This window comes from Falco rusticolus, chromosome 13 (assembly GCF_015220075.1).
Source record: "Falco rusticolus isolate bFalRus1 chromosome 13, bFalRus1.pri, whole genome shotgun sequence".
In the NCBI taxonomy this organism is placed as follows: domain Eukaryota; kingdom Metazoa; phylum Chordata; class Aves; order Falconiformes; family Falconidae; genus Falco; species Falco rusticolus.
Window position 1 is genome coordinate 15,892,919 of NC_051199.1, and position 22,714 is coordinate 15,915,632.

Here is a 22,714-nt window from a genome sequence, read left to right on the forward strand (position 1 = left end):
AAAACCCGGAAAACCCTGCATCCGAAGAACTGCTCAGGAAACAGCTGGAGTGAGAATGATTTGAAAATTTTTAACATCATGAGTAAGCAAAGTGATAGGAAACCAGATGCTACCAGAATCATAAAGCAGGCGTAAACCAGAACTGCTGTTGTGTAGTAATGCTAACTAATTCATGTCTCTAAAAACAAAGATCTGATAGTATCTCAAGTGACCTGTATGCGCAATGGCTGTGTTGCCGCCTTTCACTTTGCCCTGGAATATAAACTTTGTTACTTGTTGGGGCTGTTGTTCTTTCTAAGCCTTTTCTCAAGGGACTTCAACTTAAGCATGACAAACATTTCTTTTGCCAATGGGAAGGGAATGGAAGCAACTTTCTAAACAAGGGGGGTTGCACTGTTAGTGTCTTCTGCTTGGTATATGCTGGATTAATTTTTCAGATTAGAGTTTTCTTTGGTACTTGTGTTCCCCCACTTACTGCTTTTTTAAAAACTTCAAAAAATTCTGCTTTTCTAAAGTAAAAAGCATATCAAATACATATTCGGTGTTAAAATGGTGATATTCACACTCCATGCAATCTACTGATAAAATGGCTTGAATAGCTTTCGTAACCTGCTAGCAGTCTTCATATTGAAAGTAAATGCTGCTGAAAAGTATGGGGGTTTATGTTTTGGTAAAAAGAAAATTATATGTAGAGAAACAGAAACCATGCAAGCTATGAAATAAATCCAGTATGTGTGATAAATCTGTAAGTTCACGTGAAAACGCATTCATTGAAACTTTGTCAAGTAAAATAGGTGTTCTGTGACCTGGCAGATGAGTTTTAATTGTGGAAATGTAAGTTTTTCAGTTGCTGGCTGGTTTGCTATCTCTTATGGACATTTAAAGAAAAAGAGGGGGATGGGGGGATAAAGGCATGTAAGCATGCTATACGCTTCACTTAAATAAACCACTTCTACATACTTATTTTCCAGTAGCTGACCAGCCTTGAAAAATAAGTATCAGAATAGAAGCCATAGATCATCTTCCCTTCGAACTGAATGGAATGTGCGATACAGCACTTCAGTGTAACTGTCATAATACTGGCTTCATTTTCTTAGTTCTGATTAGGTACTTTAGTCATAACTGACGCCTAATTAGCAGTTAACTTATGTTTAAAAGTCAGTCTTTATTAGCTGCCTGTTTGCTTAAGGAATACAAAATTCTGAATCACATAAAGCAGCTGGGTTTATTAACATGTGATTCTCTTATGCAGGACACTGGAAAGATATGGATGTATTTCTCTCCACCCCCTGATTATTTTTTGTGATTCACTAAACTTTTCCATGCACCAAGATAAAAATAAACTATAATGTGACTGCTTTTCTCCTATCCTTTAATTACAAAATAGCAGAGAGTATAAAATCAGACACAACTTGCCTAGTTCTTTTTTCTGCTTTTATCCTTTTAATTGAAATGAATTGTGAAGTTTCTTGCTTGTTTGTTCAATTTCTTTCCTGACCACAACTTTTATCAATGAAGTTTTATGGATAAAGCACTTAAAAGCTTTACTCCTTCCCTCCTCCCCGCAGCTGGTAGTCTGCTCTGTATAGTTAGGAAAATATTGAACACTTGTTTGTATACTCTTGCATCTTAATCTCCTCTATAAAGGTGGAAGTCAATCAGGGAAGCCATTAAAAATGATACTGGGGCACTTCATGAGGAAGGTTCAGTATTTTAGACAATTTGAGCTGAGTGTGTAGCATGATAAATGTTTGCAAGGAGTTTTGCTGTCATGCTTGTATATGTCTTGGAAGCGTGTATCTAGATTCATTGGAAAAAACAGTTGCATTTTCTGCAGCAGTTCTCCAAACCTGAAGGAAAATGTGATTACATAGTAGTTTGGACAGAAAAGACCAAGGGAATGTATGTTATCTTTCACTACACAAGGAGTTGCAGGCATCACTAGGAAGATGCAAATCTTTAGCAGGTTTCATTATGTTTGGGAGCTGGTAAGTTAGAGTAATTTATCAGTTTTTTGGGGAGGGAGGGGGTGTGACATCAGCATGCCTAAATCTGTGCTTTAGGGGTTTGCTCTCTCTTTTTTTTTTTTTTTTTTTAAATTTGGAGAGGATAAGAAAACAGAAGGGACTTTTAACACTCAATGTTTGTGTCATAAGTTGTGAAATACAAAGTTAAAATTGTACTGTGATATTTGGCTGCTTGTGCTTAATGGTCTTCAATGTTCAGCATGTTCTGATCTAGAAAACAGGCAGAAAATGGAGTTATTAAATGCTGAATAATAAATTGCAAGTTTGTGATTTTTGAGAAGCTTTTATTTGCAACCTATATGTTTATTCAGATCAATATATAGTAGTGATATGATAGTTCCATTTTCTTTTGGAATTCCTGCTTTTGCACTCATCTTCTGCCAGTGAATTAACAAAAATCTAGATTTAACATTTCAAATCTAGTTATTCTATTCAGATTGGTAATAGCTGAAAACACTCTGAGTAATTTTATGGATTTTGGTGCTGTGCTTGCCTGGGAGTATAGCGGGCCTGTTTGATATTTGTAACCACTTCACTGTCTTGTTTAATTAACCTTATGTTGAACCAAACCATCTGCATGTATAAGAGTAAACATTGTGCGTAGCAGAGAAGTTGTGTACAGGCTGGACTACTAGAAAGGGCTAATGGTATTGGTTTTGAAGCTGACTTTTTTTATATAGCCTCTTTTTCCCCTATGTATAGATAAATTCCTAAGGAGCAAAGTACAAAGCAGAGATTTTCTTTTCACACAAAGCTGATGTTTTCAATTTACAAAAAGTACTTGCTGAAGGTATGGGGGACTGACATTTCATAATGTCCTGCATTTTTAGTATTTGATCAGATTTTTTTTGTTCTGAAACTTAATTTTCAGTGGTGTGCGTCTTCTGCCCTAGTGAAGGGGAAGAAGTTGCTGGTCTGCTTTAAGGATATATTACACTAACAGTGAAATTAAATAATATGGATATTATTTAGATAACTGGACATAGCTTATCATAAGTGATATCTTCCCATGTGTGCTTTTTCATGCACCTCTAGTAGCTGTAGCCTCCCACTGACTGAATACCTGAGCTCCATACTGCGCTGGGAAGAGTCCATGCTGTTTCAGATGAGATTTAAAAGCAAATTATCACCACATGTATTACTATTTACCTTTGGAGATGCAAAGCAGTAACCTTTCTAAAATTTGTTAAGCTGTTATTAACTGTTATCACTTTTACTAGATTGATCGAAATGTATCTTCCCTTGTCCTACATCTAGCTTCATATTCTTGTCAAAGATCATAAAGAAAAAATTACTGCTAAGCTTGTCATCATTGCCAGCACCCTGACTGCTTTAATTTAGAGGTAACTGATAGAGTCATCTTTATTTGGTTACTTATCTTCTAAGTTTTGATCTGGCTCACTTGTCAAGATGACAAAGCTGAAGAAAATGCTAAAGGATGGCTGGCTCTTTACAGTTGTCTGCAACAAGCTGCAGTTGCTTCTCAGTTTTGACTCCAAACTCCCATTGCCCCTTTATTTTCCTCTGTCTTACTCTTCCATTTCTTTGGAATATATGTGAGACCATTTGAGCAGGCAGTTGAAGCATCAGATGCTCTATTGGTTATGTTTGTGTTTTACTTGGCCACAAAGGTCACCAATACCCGAGCAAGAATTTCGCCTGGTGTGTAGGTAAAGTAAAAGTCTTCAGCATTCTAATCTCCTAGAAACGATTTAAAAAAAAAAAATATAAAAATTAAGTCATGACTTCACTAATAAGTGTTGTAATTAAAACATTATTCCTAAATGTTTACTCTTTTTTGATGTTAATACTGCCCGTATTGGAAGTTTCATTTGAAACTGCAATGTGTTTTTTATTGTCTTGTTCCTTTGTACTAGGATTATTCCAGTGATGATACTAAACTAGAATACAATGTAGATGCAGCCAATGGTATTGTTATGGAAGGTTATCTATTTAAGCGAGCCAGCAATGCCTTCAAGACATGGAACAGGTAATGATTCAGAACTTCTATTTACTAGCTTATTAAGATACTGCTTGTTAAGCTAAACTCTGGTCTGACTTATAACCTATGCAACTCACAGATTCCACAGTTTTGACAGAACACTTGGATGACTCTTAATTAATGTAGAGATGACAGTCCAAAGCCATTTTTCCTTATTTTCTGTCTAGTTGTTTGCAAGCCTTTTTCTAAGAGTGTATATTAGTGTGGAGAAGTCCTGTGTATGGAAATCCTTTACTTAAGAATTGCTCTGTTTCAACCCTTCTGATTATGTACAGTAAGCCAGGTGAATGTATGTGCTGGGAAAATAAGTGTTACAAGGACAAAGTAAAATGGAAGTTGTGTAGCTATTGGAAGCAGGGCAACACAGTGAAGGACTGAAGTTTTGAGTTTTTTTTCCCGAAAGAAATGCATAACTGTTATCCTTTACAATTCCTGTCCTGTGCAATGACTTCTGTTTAGTGGTTTTGATGGTCCTGTTGGGAATTGAAAATATGTTGTTAGTCATGCTTCTTTAACAATGTATATTTTACTATTGTTTAAATATTTCTCTCCCTGAACAGGATTTATCTTGTATTTCCAAGGATGTATACATTTTTCAAGGAAATATTATATATTCGGGAGCATTTACAGTATAGTTGGATATGGTTCTTGAATTTTGAAGTTGGTTTGTTGTGATAGAGAGCTCTTTTTACTGGATTATGCTCTGCAATTTTTTCAGCAGTGCTTCTGCTAAGCTCTTTGCTTGTTTCAAAGGCCAGAATGTGCATTGAGATACGTGGTCCCTTCCAACCTTAATTCTTCTATCATTCCTTGAGCATCTTGGAACATTACAAGTCTATGACAAGTTGGGATTACTCCACTTAAATCCAGAGACTGATGAGGGGGCCACTGGCGTCAGTAAGACTATCTGGATTAGCAAATCATGTGCAACTAGTTCAAGGGATTTTGCTTTTGACTGCTTCTAGTCTGGTCCTGTGGTCTGATTATCCATCTGCAATTGTAATGTACATTCTGGCTTAGTTTCACCCAAGCAGAATTCTGAGTTCTCGGGGACAAACCTGCAAGGCATCAAAGGAGAGTGAAAGGAGAAAACTGGGAAATGTGCTTCAAAAGAGTGTTTCTGGTGTGATGTAAAATGTTAGTGTAAGCACTAACTGACAAAAATCTGCAGTAACAGTGCAGGAGATTGTCCTTTATTGGTTTCTCAACAGGCTGAAAGAGTCCTGTTTGCAAGGTAGTTTGCAGGATTGACTGCAGCCTACTGATAAGGCAAAACTGACTCACATCTGGGTGGTTCTTTTGGATAGCATGAAGCCCTTGCTCTGTGGGGAGGTGACAGGAGGGAGCAAAGCAGGAGTATGGGAAGGTAGCTGAGAAATATTTTTCTTCCGCATGGCTTCATACCTAGTGATGCTGGACATGTATCTTACCTTAAGGTGGTTACTTTTATTTAAATCCTACTCTCTAGTTTCTGTATGTTGGAAACTTAAATGGACACAAGATAAATAGAGGGAAGTTGTAATTAAATCAAGATACAAATGACATTCTTTCAGGTTAAGTTTTTGTTTGAGTATTTTTTTATTACATATGTTCAAATCTGTAAGTTATTTGAGAGCCAAGAGTTAGGTAACAAGTCAAAGCTACCTACTTTTACTATATAATTTATATTTGCCTATAGCTTTTTCTTCTGTTTGTTTGTCACAGGAGTATTTAATAAAGCTAAACCTTTAACCTTTTTTAGTCTTAGATTCTTGATAGTTTATCTCACTGTGATAGGCTAGCTGGATGCTTCAGAATTAAGCAGAGAATAGCATTGGATATGCTATCTATAAACAGTTTAGAAACTCAATCATTTGAATTTTGTACTTCACATTCACAAATCATAACTAGTTGTTGTGAAACTACTAGTAGTGTTATCATACATAAAAATACATATTTAAGACCACTTTAATGAAGACAACTATTACTTTCTGAACTAATTTTTCATGGTTTAATAAAAAGAGACTATTTTCTTATTTTTTGAATATATTTGTAATTGCTTGCTACATTAAATTGCTTGCTGATTAAAGTTTACCATATATTAGTGATGAGTGGTTTTCCAGTTGCTAGGTAGAATATAAGAAAGGACTGTCTCAGTGCATTAAACTGTTTTGTGCGTAAAAATGTACAATGAACTACCAAGGAGGAAACTTTTAGAGAATTACCTGTTTTGTATGAGGGAATTCAGAGCTGAAGTCAGAGACCTTAAGACAGAGAAGATACTTTCAGTGTTCCTATCAGATAGGGGTTTGCTGCTTCATTATATGCCCATCTTTGGGGGAGGTGGGTATAAGATCAACCAGCTGAAACGAAACCAGCAGAATTTGCCTAAAAGAAATACTGGAATTTCCTGATGTTCTGAACCTAGGGCAATGGCAACTGATCTTCCTTGCTAACTGTTACTTGCACTGTCAGTAACAATACGTATTTACAATGGTAGTTCCTCTTTTCCCCCCTCTGTTGGTATCAATTGATATTTTGATGATCCTTTTTAAGTAGTCCTTTAAGACTGAATTAAAGGCACCAGAAATCATTGCAATTACCACTATTAGTCTACACTTGCTATACTTGCTAAAACCATAAGAGAAAAGGAAATAGTACACTTGATTTTTGTCTGGGTGTGACACACATCAGCATGATTCTAGCTAACAGATTAGAGAATTGAGATGCTTCTGTGTGTACATCTTGGTCAGTGAATCCATGGACACCTTAGTGGATTATCCTCGGAAGTCTGGTTGCTGGGGGAGAAAAAAAATCAAAACCATATAATGCAACCCTTTGAAGGGCGACAACTCTGTTCTAACGAATTAAAACACATTTTGTTTCCAGTCCAAGCTAATTTCTTGCTAGGATGGTGTTTCTTCATTGGGCAGCTGACAGCTTGGATTTTGTTGTCTCAAGACGTCAGTTTTTTCAACCTTTTGCATCAATTTTCCTGTTCTTGGTATACTTCTGCAAGACACTGACTTGAGAAACAAGTAGTGTTTGAGCAGGTTAGGAAGTAAACCTCAAGCTATTTGTTATTCAGTGTTACTGTGTGAGATTGCTGGACATTTTGCAATCTCTTTTTATTGTGACTAAACGGATAGTGTTTAATGTACATGAGTATTTCAGGTAATATACTTCGGTGGAATCAAAATGATATCTTTATACTGGAAAGCCTTACGGTAGCAGGTATGGAGACCTATTAGTTTGAATGTATGTCTATCTGTAAATTATATCTTATTGTACGTGATTTTTCTTGGGACATCAGGAACTGAAATCAGGTGTGTTTATTGTGGAGCAGTAGGTGAAAGCTGTTATGGTTCCTAGAAATTCAAATGAAAAATAAGTCCATGTCATGAAGAAAGATACGTGTGAATAAATGTGTGTAGGGAGAAAAGCATTTATTAAACACTAGTATGTTCTGAATAGTTTTTAGGTTGGATGCATTAAATATTTTCCTCTTTAATTCTGCTGTATTTTCAGATCATGCTAATTCTTTGCTTATTTTGCTTATTTTGCATTTTTCATTCCTTCTGCTCCTTTCCCTTATGTTTTAATCCTACCCCATTTTTTCACATGACAGGAAAAAGCCAGATCACATCAGGTACCAACCAGCTTCTTTTATACCTTCCCAATGTTTCTTTGGCACGCAAAAAGCTCTTAATTAACCCTGCATTTAATTTTGATTACTTGCAATGGATGTACAAGTGGCTTAGTCTAAGAAAATAACAGAAGGATTCTGCCTCGGATGCCAGTGTATGTGCTACTCAACACTTCTAAAAGAATTGAAAAAGATCTAGTTTCAGCTAAAAAGGAATTAAAGCAAAGTTTCTGCACTCAAACTTCTGAGCGTACAAGATCAGTGTTTTGACTTTTTTCCAGTTGAAGTTGGTGAGATTTTTCTTGCCAACTGCACTGGAAGCAGAGATGTAACTTTTAAATGTTGTGCATTCTTAATCACTCTATTTTATTTGCATGCTAATAGCAACTACTGAAGAACACTGTTGCCTTTTGAGAATCAATAAGCATGATTCTTTTTTTTTATGTAAAATTCAAATTATTTAAATTTTCTATTTCTTTTGGGTATTGCTCTCGGTTCTCAGAAATCCGAAATGTTTTTAAATTAATTTTGTATGGCTTCTTATTTAATGAATACTCTTCTGAATTGTGTAGGTATAAATGATGGAAAAAATTCAGTTTCTAAACCCAAACACCTATACATAAGCAGTGCTGAATGAGGCAGTGCAAACTACTTTGAGACCCCAAGTATGTTTTCTCCTTCACCACACTTCTCAATTTTGACAGATTGATGCATTTAAAGAAACTTGGATAATGGTCGGTACTTATTGCACATCTGTTGCCTAAAAGTTTAAGAATTACTAATTCTTAGAACAGGATAGATGTAGTATACCCTATAACCACCTTCAGTACTTAAACTGTACCTCAGAAGTTCCTGGCTGTTATTGCTGTAGAGCCCCAGCAGTCTGTTTCCTACAGTAATGAGTGAAGTTTATTGATGGTACTCAGTTAAAATGAAATAATTCAAAGGTTTTGGCCTGAATAAAAGTGCTGTGGTGCTGACATGTTGGAGGTGAGCCTGCCACTTCTGGTTTTTTTTCAAGCATGCAATAAAATGCCTCAACTTGTTTTTTTCTGTTGACATATACTTCAAAAGTGTCATCTACAAGATGTACTATGTTCTAAATTGTTCATCTTGTTCAATAAAATTTTCTTTAAAAAAAACCCAAAACAACAAAACCCCCCAAAATCCCACAATAAACTAAAAACCCCCAAACTACTTTGCTGGACTGGAAAGTTCTTTTAAGCAGATTAAATTTCTTTACTAGGGAAAAAGGGGTTGGAATACTTTGAAAACTTCTAGATTAGGCTTTATAGATGACACAAATTTGTTTTATGATCTGTGTGCTCACTTATATCCAGTTGATCAGATTGGATCTTGTTTATTTTAGTAACTAGCTAAATATTTAGCTGTAGAACAAATGAAGCATGGCATTACATTAATGAAGTTAATTGCACTACCAAAGGCCATTATCACAGATTTGCTCCATTTACATGTTACCTTGGAGCAAAGCTGCATTTTTTTTCCTTTATCACTTAAACACTGATTTTTGTGGTTTTATGTTTGGCTTTATGTTCAAAAAAAGCACATTAAAAAAGCTGGAGTTCATTTTCCTTTTCTGGTCTGCTTTTTTGAGTGACCTATTTAAATATTAGCAATAAATAACCTGCCTTATGCTCCCATTTGAGGCTTCATTACTGCATATTGGGTTTTTTAAACAGAAGGTAAAGGTGACATCTTTTAAATAGCAGTGACCAAGACTACTGCTGTTAATAAATTGAAAAAGTAGTTTTTGCATTATTCTGTTCAGTTATCTTAACCCAAAAAGATGACCGTCATTATATTGGAAATCCAGCATTAAAAGAAGGTCCTGTTGTTGCTTTTTAAATCAAGTATATCTGCACAACATTTGAAAACATTAGTTGTTAAAAGGTAGAATCTCATCTGTCTGCTAAGTACTAACTTTTCTAACAAATACTAGATTTTCTGTTTTGAATCTAACTTTTTTTTTGTATATCTAGTTTTACTTAATCTTTGTGTGCTTCTTTTCATGAATGGCTTGTGGTGGTTGGATTAAGTATATGGAGCCCTCTTGTTACTAATTGTGGTAAACTGTAGCTTGAAGTTCAACAGCCTGTAGACAATAACAAGATAGATTGTGATCCAGTGTTTTGTATACTGTTACTGGTTAAACTAATAGGCAGTGCAGAAAGTGTGATGGGTCATTTAAGTGGGGTATTTGAGACAATTGAGGAATTGTGCTGTGATGATTAAAACCCTGAACAAACCAAACAAGTGTAAATTTCACTGCAGGGCTGAATTATTTTTTGCATTCCCTCCATTTTTGCCAGTTCAAAACCAGTGATGATTGATTAGCTTTCATTTTGTGCATCCCCAGAAGACCTAGAAATGATGATTATATTTGCAGCTTTTTTTTTATATCAAGTGGTCTGATACAACACTGTTGTTAAAGATCTGAGGTGCTCATTATTTTTTTTCCAGAACATGAATGGTCTTTCCATTCTCTGTGAATTCTATCCTATCTGAACAGTGTGTTTGACAAGGAAGGATGCAGCTCAGAGGAGTTTGTGTTATGTTATATTTCGAATTTTATAGGATGCCTTCATTAAGTCTTTTATTTGATGTTTTCCTACAAAGCTGAGGCTTCAGTTAGGATTCTGCTTAAAACATTTTCCTTGGTTTTGCTTTGGTTTTGTATGCACTCTTTTTATTCATTATCTAAAATCTTAAAAAATGCTAAGTATAGATAGACGTTAAACTTCTGTGGGACAGCAATATTGTAGTATTATTAGTGCCTGAGTAAGTTAGTTATTAGATTCACTCTCAAAAATATTTTAGGAGTGAGTAGTTTACATAGTTTAAGTGTCTTTGTTATTCAAACTACCTGAATTTGTTTATCAAACAATTACTTAAGATTGTAGCTTGCTGCTAAAATAAGGAAGTAAATGTTCTTTGAAATGAAAATGTGTTGTGTGGTAACTTAACTAATGTCATAACACGGATGTGTTTGTTTAGGACCTCAGTCATTTGAACCTTGCTTTCTTTTCTGTTTTGTCTCTGCTTTCCCTTTTTTCATTATTCTTGTGAAATACTTGCCAAAACTGACTGCAGCATTACTTTCGTGAATTCTTTTATGCAGTCTCTCTGCAGACTGTATGATAGCACATTTCAGTCAAGTAAGTACTGTAAGATCAGTTATGTATTCTCTGGATGTCTCTTCATTTGAATAGGCGCTGGTTCTCAATACAAAATAACCAACTTGTGTACCAGAAGAAATTTAAGGTAGGTATCAAAAACTGGCCTGGGATAGTCCGGGGTGTGGGTGATAGTTTTCCGGATTGATAAGGGGTTAGGGGAAGGGGAAACATTGCTGACACTGGCATCCTGTGTGGTCTCCAACAACCTACTGCATTTTCTAAATTAGTTTCTCCCTTTGTAAAGTGAGCCTGATCGCTACATTTAAGGTTTTGAGATTCCAGCACAGTGACTTGAAGCACATACTCTATTTGCTGTGGGTTCTGTTAGCTTGTGGCAGAGAAGGTTTATGAAGAGCCTTAAAAGTTATTGGTCCCAAAAGGCTTGCACACACTTGCTGGCAGTGAAATAGTCCACGATGTTCTTTGAGCAACTGTTTAACTCTTTCAGGATTTGCTCCCTCTAGTTATTTACAGTAACAGTTGAGTTTGTATGAGAACATTTGAGTTGAGCATTTTGTATTTGTGAATTCCAATTACTTTTTTAATGTGCTTTATTAAAAATGCATGATTTAAAATTCCATTAGTTTACAACAGAATTATTATGAATTGAATCAAATTTTCAAAACCACTGCATCCAGCTTGTGGGTTTTGTACTTGGCACTTAGATTATACCTAAATCAGCAGTATTATTTCTGATTGATTTGTGAGTTAATTGCATTCCTTAGAAAGTATCTTTGAACTCCTTTGAATGCTGTTGTTTAAATTTAAGGTCTTATTTAGTGGGTTGGATTGGAGGTACAAAGTTTCTATTAAATTTTCATTAAATATAATTAAACATTAACATTTTTACTAAGCATTTCCTGCTAAGTATCACTGATTCCACCTATTTAAAACTTTATTTTTGAAGGAGAAAATTGTATAAAGAAGCAAATAGAATTAAATTATATAAATAATTTGGGATTATTGGCAACTTTCTTTCCTCTCTGACTTTTTTTGTTATTTTTTCTCTCTTAGGATAACCCCACAGTAGTTGTTGAAGACTTGCGGCTTTGCACAGTTAAACACTGTGAAGACATAGAAAGACGTTTCTGTTTTGAGGTGGTTTCTCCAACAAAGTAAGGAGAAGTAACGAAACGGGTTTATTTAAAAATAAAAAGAAGTTACATTCAGTTTTCTTGAAATGCAAGATTAACATTTCTCATGGGGTAGATAAAACCAGGAAAACTTTCTGAACAATTCTGTTCCTTGAGATTTTGGCAAAGAGTAAGTGATGCTGTGAGAAGTGTTCCTAGTATTTAGTTTACTTTTGGCGTTAAAATAAACATGCTTTCTTGTGCTTTATACACAAATGGCTTGTGGTTGTGGAGCTCTTGTGGCTTACTAGCTGATGCTATCAAGCTGCTTAGTAACGTAGAAAATAGATCTCAGTTGCTCCAAATTTCTGATTGGTCTAATGAGAGAGAAAGATATTGTTCTCTCAGTGTTAAATTACATTTCACAATGCACTCAAACTATCAAATAAAAATATTTTTCAGCTCTAGCAGTGCAGTGTATTGGTTGTATTTGGAGAAATATGTTGGTCCTGCCACAGCAAGGGCAGGACATGTATTTCTCACTAATGATTTTGAGATGTGACCATATTTAAGGTTTTTTTTATATATAAGGTCAACCTGCTTTTAGGTGTGGATTTTATCTACACTCCCCACTCCTACTTAAATTTCTCTTCTTAACAGATTGCCATCCTAATGTTTGCATCTGTGGTGTGGTTCACTTTAACGTGCTTTTTGCTCCTGCTTGCCTATACTTTTTCAACCCTAAAGTGTTGAAACAGTTTTATACTTCCTGACCTGTTTCCTTTGACTGTTGGTGTGAAAAGTAGTTTGTTCATTGTCAAAGAGCTTTAAAATAATTTTTCTTTATCTCATTTAATGAAACTGTGTTTTCAAGGATTGATACCTGTATCTTGTGTAAATAGTCACGGAGGTAAATTGCATGTGAGGATATAAAAATGAAAAATTTGGAATAAGAAAGGGAATAAGAAGCTAAGCCATTCCCTGGGTTATTTGAAGAGTTATATGTTTTAGCATTATCTGCAAATAGTTCTGAAACAAAGAGCTTGCAAGTCAATAAATGGTCAGCTGCTTTTTGTCAAAATGAACGAGTTATTAGATGATGCCTACTAAACAATATGCTTGTGGTGATAGTAAGCAACTTTCTCAAGAGGCTGTATTTTATTGAAAAATGTGGTGTTTGATGTTAGCTGCTTGGTCAGTCTCTCTGAATCTAATTTGTCACAGAAGCTGCATGCTTCAGGCTGATTCAGAAAAGCTGCGGCAGGCGTGGATCAAGGCTGTTCAGACCAGTATTGCTACAGCATATAGAGAGAAAGGGGATGAATCTGAGGTGAGTTTAAACTAACCAAACCACCACCCCCCATTAGATCCTGAAAATGAAAAATTAAAAATCTCTTTTTGTGAGAGGGGAGGAGAAAAAAAGTATCTGTTGTCTGTCTTCCAGTGGAAATGTAATGAAATTTTGAAGGTTGTGATTTCTATCTGATGTATCTTTCACTCCATCTTACTAGTGTTACTTTGGCCTGTATGTTCTAATGAGATTTTTCTGTAGTGTGATTAAAATTCATAGGATGCTCCCATATTCAATTCTGTTTTTCTTCTAAGAAGCTAAACAGTTCTGTGGCTTTACTTCACCTTAAGTGCATAAGGTTCTAGTGCACAGTCAGTATCTGTGGGACTGTTTATTTCTTTAATTTAGTGTGTATGTGTGGTCTTTGTTTCTTTTCTTTTTTAGAAACAGGAAAAGAAATCATCTCCTTCTACTGGAAGCCTAGAATCTGGGAGTGAGACAAAAGAGAAGTTGTTAAAGGGAGAAAGTGCTCTACAGCGAGTTCAGTGTATTCCTGGTAATGCTGCCTGCTGTGACTGTGGTTTGGCAGATCCTCGCTGGGCCAGTATCAACCTAGGAATCACGCTGTGCATTGAGTGCTCTGGGATACACAGGTTGGGGAACTCTTCAGATCTTCAGAATTTGTGTGTTGACTTAATTAGGAAGGGTCGTGTTTGCCTCTTCAAATGTATACTGAAGCCAGGTTAGAAACCCCTCTTTGTAATCAGAATTAAGGTAATTGCTTTATTTGCATAAATTAATAGTAAAACTGTCTAAGACATAGCATGGTTAATATTTTTTTCATGCTGTTTAGGAGCTTGGGAGTCCATTTCTCAAAAGTAAGATCTTTAACGCTGGATTCATGGGAACCTGAACTTCTGAAGGTATGATAGCATTCTTGAAACAAGTTTCTGTTTGGTACTTTGTTGTTCTAAAGCCTCTGCATTAGAAAGTTCAAGGCAAGAAATGCTTGCGTCTTTACTCAGTGCAAGTCTTGCACTTTGAAGTAGGAAATAAGAGTTGTGTGTTGTTTTCTTCTAATTCATTCTTTCTTTTAATATATGCAGTAGTAGTAGTCATTTTTGTTAGAAACTTGCAAGTGAGAACAACTTATGACACCTCCAGGTTCGCAAATGCACTTTGAGTATTAAGTTTCATCTAATACTTTTAACATATTACAAGGGAAATCTGTTTAAAGACCAATAATATAGTGGGCTGAAAAATTTGGTAGTGCTGTATCAGCCTAAAGCGTGATTGTACTTGAAAATTCAAATACCAACTCATAAAGTGAGATCTTGACTTCCTGCTCCTGTTGGCTTATAGGAGAGTGCTGATGCAACTGCTCCTGTGTGCTGGTTCTGTGCCAAAATTCTATCTTGAAACATGGTTATGAAAATCATGTGACATTGAAATACCAAAACAGGAACTCACACATGGATGTGTTTATACAACTGGATAACTTATGCAAAGCATTTGTTTCCAGCTGTGATGTTCTGATGCTTAGGTATTGTTTCTCTATTCTGAACCATCAAAAGACAATGTGAGTAGGCATGTTTCTCTTGTTGTTTGACCTTAAATAATTTTGATATCACTGTATTCATGGTAAGGAAACCAACAACAACAACAACAACAAAAAACCAAACCCAAAACTACAGCCCTTATCGTGTTCATTTGAATACCGGAGCTGAATAATCTACCTGGTATTAGAAGCAAGAAGCCTGTTCATTGCCATCAGGAAGTTGTATTCATGGGCCAAATTCTCCTTGAAGTAGTATTTGCAGGCTGGTTTTTGTCTTTTGATCTTTTTCTGTAGACATAGCAAAAATGTCTATTGGAAAAGACTGAATAGAATTAATTGTCTCTTGCTGATGGGATAAGAATAGCTACCAGGAAAGCTGGTGGAAAAGAGTACCTTTGTTAATAAGGCCTGCATACATCATTCTGATCGCACAAAAGAGATTGTTGGATGACAGATGGTCATTTTTGCAGTCCTTATTCAAAGAGAATGGCACTTCAGAAGAGTGACTCTATTTTTTGCTATCTTACAGAGTTTGGTATCTCTATTCACTGATTATTTCACTAGCATGGTATAAATCCATGCTTATTTCTGTAAGTGTGCTTTTAGGTGACAATGCGAAGTTGTAAAAATAGGCTGAGTGAGGTTAAAACCAACTAAATAGGTAGATAAAGCCTTTTGACAACGTATTTAAATTTATTTATTTTTCTTCATAGCTTATGTGTGAATTGGGCAATGATATTATAAATAGAATATATGAAGCGAAGTTGGAAAAAGTGGGAGTAAAGAAGCCACAACCTGGAAGCCAAAGGTAGTAATCTACCAGCAGTGCCATGTACTTACTTTTCTTGTTGCTTCCTTCAGCCCCCAGCTGTAAAAGATGGTGCCAGTTAACTGTAACACTCCTTTGATATACGCTGTTTTCCCTTATCATCACTGTTTGCTCTCCCCCTTCTCTCACTCTGTTAGATATTTCTTCTGTTAGTCCCTTTTGGCTTCTTTTGTTAATTTCTTTTTCTGATTTCCTTCCCTTGATTTGATGACAACTCTATACCATCTTGCTCTGTCTCATCAATGTGGGCATGTTGATTTTGTTTCCTGTCTACTTGGTACCATCTGAGCCAGCTGTACTTGGTCTGTGAGTGCTCCTGGAGGGAGCCTGTGGCTGTGCCTTTTGTTTACAATGACTTTGCTCTTGAGTTTGACTCTTGTTCACTCATCTCCAGAACGTGCTTTCTTTCCTGCCACGTTATACTTAAGCTCTGCTGCTTTACAGTAACCCTCTAATGATTGTACTGCTGTCTTCCATTTCTCTGATGCTAATTTGTGTTTTAAGGTAGTTTCCTGATGTTTTCTTCTGCTGTATGTCTTTTAAAACTTTGTTTTTACCAGCTTTATAAAGTGTTGGCAATTTGGAGACAATAATGGTAGTATAAATAACGTAGGAGATTTGCTTGATATTCCCTCTAGGGGTAACTGCTTTTCAGCAGTTTCAATAGTAATACTTTGAGTGCCTTTCATCAGTTTGTCACAACTGGGGAGGGTGTGTCAAGATAACTTGAGGTTACAAGAAAAAAATATTTCAGTAAGCATTATGGAACTGGTGGTATGCCTACACGAGGCTTATTATTGTTATTGTTCTCTTGATGTTCCTTTAACATTTTGCAATTTATATTTACCTAGGAAGCTAAATGTATGCTATATTAATTGGTTATTAACAGTGTAAAATGTATAAAAGATTAATACCAAGAAGTAACATACAGTAACTAACACTTATTCTTCCACGTACCACTTTACAAAGTCTCTACCTCAAAGAAAATATACATTTATGAACTTAAGAAAATTACTTTCTTTTGAGTCTTATGCAAAGTTTAATCAAGAATCCAGAATGAGTTACACGGTGTACTGCTCATCTTTCTGAAAATGTGCTGTTAAGTGTGTTTTACAAGCAATGCCAAGCTACAAGTTTGGTTGCTGGCTTTAGTGTGAAATAGATTTTCTTTTAATACATGAAAATACTAAAATGTTAGTTTATTAACTCCAGGATTCTTTTATATGACAGGCAGGAGAAGGAGGCATACATCAGAGCAAAGTACGTTGAAAGAAAGTTTGTAGAGAAGCAGCCTGGGTCAGTATCTCTGCTTGAATCTGGAACAAAAGTTTTGCTTCAAAGTCAGGAAGAGAAAAGGCACAGTGGCCATGAAAAATCCCTTCTGGCAGGGGAACAAGGTGCGGCATCCCAAAAAGGTATTTACAGACTTCTGTCTAGCTATATCACACATGTTCTTTTTAAAATAACATATTTTTGTATTAATTAATTTCCGGCCTTGTGCAGAGAAGTTGGATCTGTCTTTTAATGGGTCATAGCCTAGTTCAGAAGTATGGGGAGAAAAGACTTTTTCAGAGATGTGCCTTTTCAGGTGGGCAAGAATTTGGAGTGGGGATGCTTATCATTCAGAAACATATTAACCACCTTCTTTCCTCCGTATTTTCATCCTTCTTAATTTTTCCAATAACGTTCTTTCCTGCCCTATCCCTTCCTTACTGCCTGCTTTGTGCTTTGCTAACTTGCATGTCCCAGCGGTTGCTGTAAGTAGCGACGAGGCGAGGCGGGAGTCTCTGTTCTGTCCTGATGAGCTAGATTCACTCTTCTCCTACTTTGATACCTCTTCAAAACTACGTAGTAGTAAGTACTACAGCTATGGCATGTTCAGTATTTGCACTAGTAATCCATTGTGTGTTGTGGCCATTTCCCTGCCTTTAATCTATTGTCTCCAGGCTACTGCATTGCTTAGTGTTTTCATGAAATAATTTAAGCTTTTTTACTTATCCTGATCTTTTCCTTTTTAGTTATCTTTGACATTTATAATTATTATTATAAATGTTACGGTTGCAATATGTGACCATATTTTTCTATGGATGCATTAAGAATATTGAATAATTACTAGTATTTTTTTAAAAACATGTGTTCAGGACCAAGTATAAGAGCTTGCTTTATTATCATGGTATCTGTGAAGAGTAAGTACTTATGGCCTGCATGCTAATTCCAGTTTCTCCCCAAAACAGTACGAAGCAGTGACAGTGGGATCCAGCAGAGTGCTGATGACAGCAGAGAACACCTTGCCTCTACTATATCAGCTAACAGTTTGTATGAACCAGGTGCGTTAGGCTTTACACTTTAAGATGAAAATTTAGTAAAAGAGATTAGTATGTGGTGATATAAATCATGTCTCTGTTATTGTGGTGGGCTGAAACATTTTTAACAAGGGTAAAAATTGCTTGAGTGACCTTCTTTCCCTCCAGACTTGGTAGCAAGAGTGACATTGGATCCTTCTAAATGAGTTCAGAGAACCATGTGTTTTCCAGTCAGATGATACTGAGCCAAACTTTGGGGTTTTGCGGATAAAGCAGTGCTGCATTTTGATATGGACAGGTCTCCACAGAAACACATAATCCTTTTATAAGTAGTTAAGTCCTTGGAGATAAAATTCCTATTAAGTCAGAGATAATAGGCTATTATGTGTTATTTGAGCATTCTTGCTTCAATTGTCAGGTTTCTACTTATGTGGAATTGACCACGTCTGTAAACACTACCCCCTCCTTACTCAGTTATATAAATTGATTGATGAAATTATTTGCTATCTAATATTACCATCCTGGTCTGACAGAAGTATTGAGTATGGCTTGTCAAAATATCAAAAACATTTATAAAGCAAACTTATTATTCTACATCAAAGCACTCTTCTGAGGTATGTTTTAAATGGAGCATTTCACAGCTGTGGTTTGTAGGCAAGCAGCATATGGCTTTGACTGCATTGTAGAAACACTTATGATGCTGTAACTCATGAAAGCTTATATTATAGCAGTGTCTTTATCTCCCAGACTTCACTCTGTATAATTCCTTGAGATGAAAAGAAAGATTATGTTTTAGTCCAAAAGATTATAGGCTACAGCAAATAATTGGTAAATGACAATGGGATTTTTTAAGGAAAATTAGGTCAGAACAGTGTTAGCTTCATATTCAGGTATATCAAGCTGTTGCAGATAAAGATACATTTGTATGACTACATCTTTGCAGGAAATTGGTTTTATTCCTATCTTGCAGTATAGGATAAAACACACTTTAAGCTAAAATAGTTTCTTAGAAATGACATGGAATATGTAGATTGAAGAATAGTCAGTAATGTGGAGAAAATGTTTTCTGGGCAGTAATAATTCTGTGATGTGGCCATGCCTGAATGCTGGAACAAGCTAAAGGCATCTGTGACTTCTGGCAGAACAGCGTGACAACACACAGCATTCTGCAAAACCTGAGCTACCTTATGCCAGAGAAATGATATTTTTGGTCAGAATTCCAGGGGGTACCTTTATAAAAACAGGGGTTAGAGAAGCAATTTTTTTTCTTTTCAGAAGGAGACAAGCAAGAGTCTGCTGTGTTCTGTGACTCCAAACAGTCTAGTCCAGGATTGCAGCTGTATCGAGCTGCCTTTGAGAAGAGTCTTCCTGATATGGCAGAAGCATTGGCGCATGGAGCTGAAGTAAACTGGGTCAATGTAGAAGAAAACAAAGCAACACCACTCATTCAGGCAGTGCGAGGGGTATGTGATATACAGCACTGACAGATGTGGGAGGAGGGGAAGGGGAATAATAGCAACATTTCTGTGTCACTGTTCCTTTTGAACTGCTTGCTTTGCTAATGAATGATAATGTGATGTTGCAGTTGTTTTTACAATGTTCTCTCAAAGTTGTTTCTGAACTATTTTTTTTTCTTTACTTTTTATGCTTTGTTTGGAATTATATAACGTAGTAGTGTTGAAATTTTATGTGGAAGCACATCCTTTCTGTTCCCTTTGCCACGTGACTCAGTGGTGAGAAGGCAGGACAAGTTTGGCTCGTGTTCTAGAAATCTGGTCCTGAATTGTTTCATTGCTTTTATTCTGTAGGGTTCGTTGGTTGCTTGTGAATTTTTGCTGCAGAATGGGGCCAATGTGAACATCAGGGACATGAAAGGAAGAGGACCCCTGCACCATGCCACAGTTCTAGGGCACACTGGGTAACTCGCTGCTCCAGAATTTGTAAATGGCCGTCCTTCACTATAGTTGTTAATGTGAAGCTTCTTCATTTCCCTGAATATTCTGGCATTTTAATGTGTTTCAGGTTATCTAGATTTTTCTTAGATTTTTGTGGTGAGAGGAAATAACATTTTGACTTAGCTAGCAAAACACACAACTGTAAACACACTTTGGTCCATTTTGTGAAAACATTTATTTAGTAATGCTTTGAGATATCATGAATGTCTGGTGAAGACTCATGAGACTTTCCTTTTTTCCTTAAGAAATGTGATACAAATAGGAGAAATAGTGGTATGTGAGGGCCAAGGCCTTTTCTGATTCATCCCACCTGTGTTACAGAGAATGCATGCATGCATTCTAGAGTGCAACAGCTTGGGGGAGTTTAAGGTGTAAGCTTATTCAGTATGCCCTGTTTATAAAGATGAAGATTTCTAATAGCAGAGAAAAATGAAATCCATTTTTATTGGGTAAATCAAGCACCTGTGAACTCTATTCCTTCCTGTATTGATTTATTGTGTTCAGTGGTTCTTTCTGTCATGGTAAAAGAGATGAGGGTTTTTGGTTCTACAACCAAAGATGATACAGGAAGGTGGAGTCACACTTTTGAAGGGTTAAACTCCTTGCTGCACTAGCATGATTAGGCTGTCCTTGTAGTGTGGCTTAATTAAAGGGTTTGTGTACTACTGCGTTAGCCTAACTACTGTTAGTTATTCTAGATGAGCAGCGCTGTTTTGATAAATTCAAGAGACTTCTGGTGACTTAAGCCAAATTAATCACATAAAGCCTGAACTTATTTGCTTTTTTCCTTTATTCCTTTATTGCTGTGAAAATTATTCTTAAATGCTTTTTTTAAACAGGCAAGTGTGTTTATTCCTAAAACGAGGAGCAAACCAGCATGCCACTGATGAAGATGGGAAAGATCCATTGAGTATAGCAGTAGAAGCTGCAAATGCAGATATTGTAACACTGTAAGTTATATGTTCTTTTTTTGGCTAGGTCACTAGGTTTTCCTTTTCTGTTTCAAGTTAAAAATATAAGAAATGTTAAAATTCCTTTATCTAAAAGCAGGGAGAGCAAAAGGAAAATCAGTGCACTGATGACCTCACTGGTGTGAGATTCAGGCGTGCATTGTAGGTCTTGAAGTGCAGTCTTTTTTAGAACTTTAAAGATGACATTGTTCTTTTTATTTTCTAAATCATAGGTTGCGTTTAGCAAGGATGAATGAAGAAATGCGTGAATCTGAAGGACTCTATGGACAGCCAGGTCAATACTCTACTAATAACCATACTGAAATGCAGTATAAGAAGTGTATTCAAGAATTTATCAGTTTACAATTAGATTCTTAGGATCTGAGGGAAGTTTAAGATAGCTTCATACAATAATGTTTTCTATAAGCAACCAACACATGTTAAAGCTTCATTGAAATTCACTAGTGTGACTGTCAGACTATTTAGGACACCTAAAAGGAGAGTGTTTGCAGTACATTATTGTAGTAGTTACATTAGTATTATGTTACTACAGCCATTACCAACCTGTTCTGCTGGTAGTTGTTCACAGTTTCCTCCTGTTGATGTTCCATTGAAATTTACATAACGTTAGGGTGTACCTGATGTTACTTAATAGCAGCTTTCTGACCCAGGTTGCTCAGAGACAGTTGAGGAGTTCATCTTATTACAGGATACCATTCTCCTTCCTGTGGAATGATCCTCTTTTTCTGTTTTTTAAGAAAAAATGCTTGCACAGCGATGTAAAAATGTACATCAAATATTTCAAAATAACTCCAGACAGAAATATAAATGTTATTTACTTATATTTTATTTTTAAATATTTTTATTTGATACAATAAGAAGCAAAACAGTCATTCTTAAGTATGTATTTTTGTATGCATAGTATCTTACCATTTGATTAAAAAAAGAAATTGGCAGACATTTGAGACATTTGAAGAAAGTAACAAATTTTATTTAATGAATATGTGCAACTTTATTCTCGGGCACTCAGTCCCAATCTACATTATGTTCTGATGTGATAGTTATGCAAGTTATGGTTTGCTTCCATAGGAATTGAACTTCATGCAAATGTCAATAACGAAGGTACACTTGATTGTCAAGTTAGACGGCTAAAAACATGCCGCTATACCTGGCAGCAGTGAAAAGCAAATCTTATTTTTAAGGTTGAGTGCTGAGCACTCTTGGCTCACTCCTATATAGCCCTTGTGAATTGGTGGAAAATACATAAGGATGGTGTGTGCTTATGTCTTTTACCAGACTGGGGCTGCAGCGTACTCAGGGGGCAACACTGAGTCTGATGTCAGTATCTCAGATGAACTCTATTAAATAAACCATATATATTTAGTTCCTCCTTAAGAATAGATGTTTTTCAAACTCCATTTTAAACAAGTCTTCTAGGAAATTCAAATTAAAAGTACTGTAGACACTCAGACATTCAAATGCTTTCTTTGACAGAGCAACAGATAATTTAAAAACATACACTTGATTATGACCTTTAATGAGGAAGAATTCCCCACTCAGAAAATGCAGCAGGCCATGTGTATGAAAAATGTCTATTGCCAGTTTGGCCGTTTTGAATGTGAAGCTGTTTTCTCCTATAATTGCATATTACTTCACTGGCAGGCTGAAGATAACAAATACTGAAGTATTTTTGAGTCTTCTCACTTTCATTTTAAGAGGTAAAAATAGTAACTGTTGGTGTCAAATGGTAAAATGCCGTTGTTTTAAGGGAGGGAGGTGTTTTGATTTGGAAACTTTTTGCTAAATCATAAATGAATATTTTAGATTAGAGGTGTTTAGAGGAGGTATTCAGATTCGGAAGCTCTGTGCTAAATTATAAATGAATATTTTAGATCACAAATCCA

General features: G+C 35.9%; 1 protein-coding gene across 8 annotated transcripts in view; it reads left to right on the top strand.

Annotated features, from left to right (window-relative positions):
• Positions 1–22,714, top strand: part of ACAP2 (ArfGAP with coiled-coil, ankyrin repeat and PH domains 2) — a 68,244-nt gene that overhangs the window by 38,456 nt on the left and 7,074 nt on the right. For 2 of the 8 annotated variants that reach the window (XM_037406547.1, XM_037406548.1), the window contains 15 exons: positions 3,905–4,017; positions 7,637–7,657; positions 10,885–10,936; positions 11,866–11,966; positions 13,149–13,254; positions 13,660–13,868; positions 14,069–14,138; positions 15,487–15,581; positions 16,833–17,017; positions 17,352–17,456; positions 17,837–17,929; positions 19,181–19,368; positions 19,714–19,823; positions 20,700–20,810; positions 21,044–21,105. In XM_037406547.1, coding sequence (XP_037262444.1) covers positions 3,905–4,017; positions 7,637–7,657; positions 10,885–10,936; positions 11,866–11,966; positions 13,149–13,254; positions 13,660–13,868; positions 14,069–14,138; positions 15,487–15,581; positions 16,833–17,017; positions 17,352–17,456; positions 17,837–17,929; positions 19,181–19,368; positions 19,714–19,823; positions 20,700–20,810; positions 21,044–21,105 — 1,621 coding nt within the window. The remainder of the gene's footprint in view (positions 1–3,904; positions 4,018–7,636; positions 7,658–10,884; positions 10,937–11,865; positions 11,967–13,148; positions 13,255–13,659; positions 13,869–14,068; positions 14,139–15,486; positions 15,582–16,832; positions 17,018–17,351; positions 17,457–17,836; positions 17,930–19,180; positions 19,369–19,713; positions 19,824–20,699; positions 20,811–21,043; positions 21,106–22,714) is intronic. The other 6 variants (XM_037406549.1, XM_037406550.1, XM_037406552.1 and 3 more) reach the window with 5 other exon arrangements.